The sequence below is a fragment of the Gossypium raimondii genome, chromosome 5, assembly GCF_025698545.1.
Source record: "Gossypium raimondii isolate GPD5lz chromosome 5, ASM2569854v1, whole genome shotgun sequence".
Classification (NCBI taxonomy): domain Eukaryota; kingdom Viridiplantae; phylum Streptophyta; class Magnoliopsida; order Malvales; family Malvaceae; genus Gossypium; species Gossypium raimondii.
In genome coordinates this window covers 51,805,468-51,814,331 of record NC_068569.1, presented here as the reverse complement: position 1 = coordinate 51,814,331, position 8,864 = coordinate 51,805,468, and the positions used below count along the sequence as shown (strand labels likewise).

Genomic DNA, 8,864 nt, shown 5'->3' with positions numbered 1-8,864 from the left:
AAGCATAAATCAGATTGTTCTCTTATCACACATATGCATACAGACGCGTACACAAACACATATACACTATATAAAACACAGAGTAGAATTATGGAATATAAATTGACTCCAATGATTACAACCTGCCTCGTTGCAGCAGCATTTTAAGCCACTCGAGAAATATGTTTATGAGTCTATATATTCTAGAACTCAGGCAAACAGTTAAGTGATGAATTTAGATTGACTTTTGAGAACAGTAACGCTTACCGTCATCCATCTGCACTGCAAAGCCACATCCCCGACTGTCTTATTTTGTAACTGCAGGGCGATTTTTGCATAACGAATTATGCTTGCCTCTGACGCATATCTGCAAAGAGATGCCACACAAAAAGATGCATCGACATTAAAAAAATGTCGACAAAATATAATTTATAAAAATAGAACATTTTATAGATTTAAGTTTAAATTGTATTGTAATCTTTGTATATTTTTTCAACTTAGTCTAAAAATTTAAATTTAAATTTAGTAAATTTTTATTAAATTTAAAAGGAAGATTTATAAGTATATAATAATATTAATAATAATTGAAGGTTGCATTTAAAAATAAAGTTTAATTTTTTTATTAAATATTATTCACATTAAAAAAATAAAAAAAAACCCCAAATTACGCTCCCAACCCTTTCCCTAAACACCACTTCGCAACGCAAAATTTACACTTCTTCTGCTACTGCCGCTGCCATTTCTGCTTTCATTTTGCTTACTTTCAAGATATGGGTAAGCTTCCTCCTTTTATTCTTCGTTTGGTTGTTAATGCTGGAAGCCATCTTTCTAATTTGCACTCTTTTTCTTCTTCTTCTAACACCATTGCTACCCACATCGAATGCCTAAGTAAGAAACCCATGTCCATGCCTGTTAGAGGAAAGGGAAAAAGAGACCACCACTTCGATAATGTTGATCATGCTTTGATTTTGTTCAATAAGATGATTGAAAAGTACCCAAAGCCTTCAATTGTGGAATTCACTAAATTATTTGCAGCCATTGTTAGAATGAAACATTATGCCATTGTTGTTTCTAAGTATAGACAGATCGAATTATTGGGAGTTTCCCATGATGTTTATTCTATGAGCATCTTGATTAATTGCTTTTGTCAATTAGGTCGAATTGATTTTGGGTTTTCTGTTTTGGGGAAAATGCTGAAGTTAGGTGTTGAGCCTGATGTTGTAATTTTTTCAACTTTGATTAATGGGCTTTGTAATCAAAGTAAGATTTCTGAGGCCGTTTGTATGTTCGATGAAATGATTGAAAAGGGGTATCAACCTACTTCGATTGTTTACAGTACAATGCTTAAGGGGTTGTGTAAAACCGGTAATACTGGTAGAGCTGTTAGGTTTCTAAGGCTGATGGAAAGCAGAGGTTATGAACCCGATAATGTAGCATATAGCACTGTCATTGACTGCCTTTGTAAGAACGGTTTGTTACAGGAGGCTCTCAATCTCTTATCTGAAATGAAGGTTAAGGGCATTAGACCAGATATCATTACTTACACTTGCTTAATTCATGGTATGTGTAATTTGGGCCAGCAGGAGGAGGCAACAAGGCATTTGAATGAAATGGTTGATAACAATATTTCACTTGATATTGTCACATATACGTTATTGATTGATGCTCTTTGCAAGGAAGGAACGATTTCTAAAGCTGTAGAGATCGTTGACACGATGAGAAAGCAAGGCATTGAGCCTGATGTTGTCACGTATAGTATATTGGTTGATGCGCATTGCAAGGAAGGGATGGTCTCTGAAGCTGAGGGTATTGTTGACGAAATGATAAAGCGAGGCATTGAGCCTAATGTTGTCACGTATAATACATTAGTTAATGGCCATTGCTTGCAGAATGAAATGGATAAAGCTAGAAGAGTTTTCAACTTGATGATTGAGAAGGGTTGTGCACCTAATATAGTTACGTACAACACCATGATCAATGGATATTGCAAAGGTAAAAGGTTAGACAAAGCAATGGAACTCTTTCATGAAATATCTCGAAAGGGACCAATCCCGGATACTGTCACATACAACACTCTTATGCAGAGTATGTTTCAGTTAGGGAAAATTTCAACTGCATGTGAACTTTTTAGAAAGATGCTTGCTTCTGGACAAGTTCCAGATATGGCGACCTGTTTGATTTTGCTGGATGGTTTATGCAAAACAGGTCATATCGAAGAGGCATTGAAACTTTTTCAAGCAATGCAAAACAGTGAGTTGGAGCTTGATATTGTCCCGTATACTATCCTAATTGATGGGTTTTGTAAAGCTGGGCATATCGAAGTTGCCAAGGAATTATTTCATCAACTCTCAGACAATGGTTTAAAACCGGATGTTTACTCGTATTGTATAATGATTAATGGACTGTGTAAAGAGGGATTGCCAGATGAAGCATACAGGTTGTTTGGGAGCATGGGAGATAATGACTGTTTGCCTGATAGCTGCTGTTATAATGTAATGATTCGGGGGTTCCTTTGCAACAGCTATACCTCAAAGGCAACACAACTTCTTACGGAAATGGTTGCTAAGGGCTTTTCTGCAGATTTATTCACTGCCACCTTATTTATGGATATTATCATATACTCTAATAAATCAATCTTGCTCTGAAATGTTTCACAAATTGTGTAAAGATCATCACTTGCAATGTGAATCAGTTGTACATAACCATTGCACAGGGATAAAAGATTGTGGAAACTAGAATGAGGTTTAGTGTCTATTTTCAATATTGTTGATTTTGTTGTGACTTGTGTAGCTTGTTGATCTTGATCTTAGCAACTTCTTGATCTTTTTGGTGGTGATGTTAAGAAATTAGGGGAAAACCAATATTGCTTGTGAATTTTAAAGCGGGGGCATTTGTACGAACAACTAAACATGAGTTGAGAATAAAAGGAGATAAATTGAGGTTGAGTGATTGAGATAAATTTTATAATTGTTCTGATCTGATGAAAGTTGTTAGCTTTGATGTCCTAAGCTTTTGATATAACAACATTTTAGATAAATTTTTATTTATATTTTTTAAGCCATTTAGTAAAAATAATTATTATAAATTTTATTAAATATTTGGTGAAAATGATTATTAGAAAATTTTAGTTTCCTTTACTAATTTTATCTATCAAAATAAAATAAACCACATTACTTCTTTTCTTTAATCTTCTAATTTTTCCCTTTTCTTCTCTTTCTTTCTTCATAGTTAATACATAGGGAGGACAGTAATGGTGCCCAATAGGCCAAAACTTTTGAAATATTCAATATTCCCTTAAATTTTTTTGAAAGTTTTAATTAAACTCTCCTTTTTTAAAAAAATTTTCATTAATCTCACATATTTTTAAAATTGTAATCAAACCCTAAGTTCTTTTAAAATTTTATTGTTACACTCTTATTTTAAAAAAAATTATAATTAAACCTCCTAAAATTTAGTCTCAAAATCCATTATTAGATTTTTTAATGAAATTTATATGAATTTAGACTTTTAACCTCATGTGTTAACTCTTTGAATGGAGTTCTCTAAAGCAAGGTGACATTTTAAAAATAAAATAAATTTATAGTATAGTATCGTATCGTATCTTAAAAAATTATTACAATGGTAAAATTATATTTCGACCTATATGATTGAATTAACTATTTTAATTCCAACCTTCTGCTTCACCACCTTAATGGCCTCATCAAATATAGGTTGCAAAGTATTTTCAATCCTATGCCAGTTTTTGTATTTCTTTCTCCTAATTTGTGAGAACTTCGATTTAACCCTAATTGAAGTCAATGTCATGAATTGTTCCTTTGTATCATGTTTTTAACATGAGAAAGTGAAAGAGGTTGATTTCAAAACCCAACATTTTTGCTGGTTCAATTCATAAATCATATAAATAAGTTATCATAATTAGGCAGTTCATTTGAATTCATATGATAAAATGGTGAATTTATTAAGTTATTATAACTTTTTGAAAAAATCGGGACTAAAAAAAGTTAAAGGAAGTGAATTTGTAAAAAAAAATATTAACAATGAAAATATAGTAAAATTTGCTTTTAGGTAATCCTAAATTTCATCAGTCGAATACACGAATCTTTCATTCCAAGCAAATGAACCAAATAAGGTATTTTGCATTCCATCCGTAATCTTATATTTTCGTAATTTTATTGCAAAACATAATCGAAGATTCGACAAATCAAATGCACCGCTAGTGGTTTATGTTAGATTTTGCTATTTATTACTTTTAATTTGAATATTATAATTTAGAACACAAGTATAAAAATACAATACAAACATAATATAGTCAATAAATATGATCTTAGATTATGGCATCCTTAGGATGTGGTTGAAAGAAATTATTTGACAAATATATATATTATTAAAAATAATATAAAAACAAATTAGACTTCCGATGAAATCATAAAATTAAAATGTTAAATATCATGGTGTTTTGGGTTTAAATACCATTAAATGAATTTTTCTAGATTTTACTAATTTAAAATGAAAAAATAACCTCATAATAATATTGATTTTTTATAAAATAATCAATAAAATCTAGTTTAGATTAAATTTATATAGACAAGTGAGTATCTTTTTACTTTCTCGATCATAAAATTTTTAAAACATTACAAAATACATGTAATATATTTAATTGATACATACAACTAAATTCGAGCATCATACGAGATAAAAAATAGTTGTATATATTATAATCTACCATAAAATTAGTTACTCGTTTAGGGTGTAAGCTTACATATATCACTAATATAAAGAATATACATTATAATAACATAGTTGTATATATGAATACATATCATTAATAATCTACCTTAACTATATAATGTTAATTGTATATATTATAATACGTTTAAGGTTTAGGTTGCATATTGTTAATAAAAGAAAGTACATTATAATATCATAATTGTATAATAATTACTATATATTCATATTTTACGTATATATAACAATTGATATATTATATGCGTTAAACATGTATGTATATATGTTTTTGTAATACAATATGTACTAAATATAATTATACCCCATATTATAAAATAAATTCATATTAATTATGATATTTTTTAATTATATAAATATTAAGTTTTTATTTAAAGTAATTTAATTAATTGAGTTCATCAAACAAGATAAACTAAACGAGATTTAAGAAAACAATATGTTAAAGAATTTTTTTTTCTAACAAAAAATATTATATTTAATAATATAAATAATTATTATATTTAATTTAATTTTTTTTATTTTTTATACAATATTTATTAATTTGTGTAAATTATAATCTTGGTTTAAATTAGGTATTGATGGTCCAAGCAATATGTAAGAGGAGGTCTTGGGGAGGAAGCTTCAAGGAATGGGTTTTGTAACACCCCACACTCGATGTAGAAGATATGACTAGATCTTGAGGAATTACATTAACTCTTAAAAAAAATTATGATTTTATCTAACTCAGTGTGTGTCAAAAATATAAGTTTGGCAAAACTCTTACATATTTTTGGAAAATCTCATGTTCGACAAAACACTTATTTTACAGAAAAACCACCAAATCACATTACAGCAGAAATTTTCAGAGTCTTAATTTTAGAAATTGATTTCTAATTTGATAATATATACGTTATCGTAGTCTTATGATAAAAATACCAAAATTCAAAAAAAATTAGCAAAAACCATAAAGAAAGTCCAGAAACAAATTTACAATCCAAAAGATCATAAATAAATTAATCATAAACTAATTTATATTATTAACCAGAAAATCAATCCGAGCACTATAACACCCCCTAACCCTAAACCGTCGCCGGAACAGAGTTACAGAGCATTACCGGACATATCGGATAACTTATAACTAATTCACAAATAAATAACATACATAGCATACTTTAATCAATACATCATCTAGATACATGCCACATTATCAAAAGAAAAGTACATCACTAAAATTTATCTGAGGTCGGGATTGCTCTGGATGCTGGATCGGACACTAGCTTTCTACTAACCTACGCACGGAAACAACCGTACGCTGAGTATGAGTATACTCAGTGGTATTACCATAATTCAAATTTATAATATTAATCGATAAATTATATACATTTAATTTAAGTCTACAACTATTCATTAATTTTCTTATACGTTAAATCAACTTGATAATTAATAACAATAAGCAATATTTCAAATCTTGTATTTAATTGTATTCATACCTTATTTCACTACCTCAATTCCATTGGATTTTTCACATCTCACTCCAATAGTTCATTTCAATTCATATACAATTCATTAAATTTATCACTATATTCAATATCAATTCTATTGCAATTTATACTCACTAATATCATATAACAAAAATTTACTCTTAATCACATCATAAACTTCGGGTTCATATCTTCAAATCTCATATCTCGATTTTCAATTCACATATCAATTCACAATTTCACTTTCTCATTTCTTTCCATAGCTCAATCAATCACACTTATTCAAATTTTCTCATTTCAATTATATACCCCTATTAACAAGAGTCGGACTTTGACGGATACACGGATCCAACCAAAAACTCCAGTATGGCACCCAGTGCCTCATCGGATAGTTCGAAGCAATAAAGTGGCACCCAGTGTCTCATCGATAGAGCGGAAGAAAGTTGGTATCCAGTACCTCATCATAACTATTCGAAGAAATATAGTGACACCCAGTGTCTTATCGACTCAAGGTCGAAGAATCCCTGAACTCTTCCAATCCTATGGCATACCAACTATATCCGACTCAACCCGACTAATTGATAGGGTTTTCGAATCACATTTCAATTCAATCACTTTCTCATACTTTCAATTCAAATCATTCCAATTTAATCACAATTTAATTCAATACATTTTTCACTTTCCAATCAGTATACTGTCAAATGCTCATACATATTCATACTTCATTTCAATTTCATTCAATTCACAATTTCTCATGTTCACAATTCAAATCAATTTCTCAATCCAATATGCATTTCAATACCACATTAATTTTTTTAATTCAAATCATATCACTAGAAATTTCCATTCAATTCACATACAATTCAATATTATTTAATTCAATATAAAATACTATGTTCAACTCAATAACCTCCCTATGCTCAATGAGCTCTGCTCCACTACCTTTCATATACAAGTGAGGTTTCCATTGTGAATGGAAGCAGTCATTCACATCTCTCCAAATGTGCCCGTGTGAAAGAGGAAATAGGAAATTAAATAAAAATATGCTCTCTGTGTGTCAGTATCATAGGGAGAATATTTTACCTTTAAAGGATATCTTATATCGTGAGTTCTAAGAGTTAAACAACTGAGCATGCTCATAGGAGTAAAGAAAACAAAAATAATTACAGTTTAGCACACAAAAGAAAGAAACTCATAAATCTTACCTTTTTGTCTTTACTTTTCCTGGCTATATTATGTTCTTCCTTCTCTTTTTATTTTTGTTTTTCTGCATCAAGCATAAATTAGATTGTTCTCTTATCACACATGTGCATGTAGGCGCGCACACAAACACATATACACTCTATAAAACACAGAGTAGAATTATGGAATCAAGCCAGCAAAATATAAATTGACTCTAATGATTACAACTTGCTTTGTTGCAACAGCATTATTTTAAGCCACTCGAGAAATATGTTCTACATCTATGAGTCTATATATTCTAGAACTCAGGCAAACATTCAAGTGATGAATTTATATCGACTTTTGAGAACAGTAACGCTTACCGTCATCCCTCTACATTGCAATGTTTATTCTATGAGCATCTTGATTAATTGCTTTTGTCAATTAGGTCGAATTGATTTTGGGTTTTCTGTTTTGGGGAAAATGAAGAAGTTAGGTGTTGAACCTAGTGCTGTAACTTTTTCAACTTTGATTAATGGGCTTTGTAATCAAGGTAAGATTTCTGAGGCCGTTTGTATGTTCGATGAAATGACTGAAAAAGGGTATCAACCTAATTTGATTGTTTACAGTACAGTACTTAAGGGGTTGTGTAAGACCGGGAATACTGATAGAGCTGTTAGGTTTCTAAGGCTGATGGAAAGCAGAGGTTATGAACCCAATATTGTAGCATATAACACTGTCATTGACTGCCTTTGTAAGAACGGTTTGTTACAGGAGGCTCTCAATCTCTTATCTGAAATGAAGGTTAAGGGCATTAGACCAGATATCATTACTTACACTTGCTTAATTCATGGTATGTGTAATTTGGGCCAGCAGGAGGAGGCAACAAGGCTTTTAAATGAAATGGCTGATAACAATATTTCACTTGATATTGTCACATATACTTTATTGATTGATGCTCTTTGCAAGGAAGGAACGATTTCTAAAGCTGTACAGATCGTTGACACAATGAGAAAGCAAGGCATTGAGCCTGATGTTGTCACGTATAATACATTGGTTGATGCGCATTGCAAGGAAGGGATGGTCTCTGAAGCTGAGGATTTTGTTGACTCAATGATAAAGCTAGAAATCGAGCCTGATGTTGTTACCTATAATGCATTAGTTAATGGTCATTGCTTGCGGAACAAAATGGATAAAGCTAGAAGAGTTTTCAACTTGATGATTGAGAAGGGTTGTGCACCTAATATAGTTACAACACCATGATCAATGGATATTGCAAAGGTAAAAGGTTAGACAAAGCAATGGAACTCTTTCATGAAATATCTCGAAAGGGACCAATCCCGCATACTGTCACTTTCAGCATTCTTATGCAGAGTATGTTTCAGTTAGGGAAAGTTTCAACTGCATGTGAACTTTTTAGAAAGATGGTTGCTTCTGGACAAGTTCCAGATATAGCGACCTGTTTGATGTTGCAGGATGGTTTATGCAAAACAGGTCATGTCGAAGAGGCATTGAAACTTT

At 30.9% G+C, this 8,864-nt stretch overlaps 1 protein-coding gene across 1 annotated transcript; it reads left to right on the top strand.

Annotated features, from left to right (window-relative positions):
- The first annotated feature begins 635 nt into the window (after positions 1-635).
- On the top strand, positions 636-8,606 carry LOC105766483 (pentatricopeptide repeat-containing protein At1g63080, mitochondrial-like). The gene is made up of 2 exons (XM_052630467.1): positions 636-2,617; positions 7,571-8,606. The coding sequence occupies exons 1-2, from the start codon at positions 750-752 to the stop codon at positions 8,604-8,606; spliced, it is 2,904 nt and encodes a 967-aa protein (XP_052486427.1). The 5' UTR covers positions 636-749.
- The last annotated feature ends 258 nt before the right edge of the window (positions 8,607-8,864 follow it).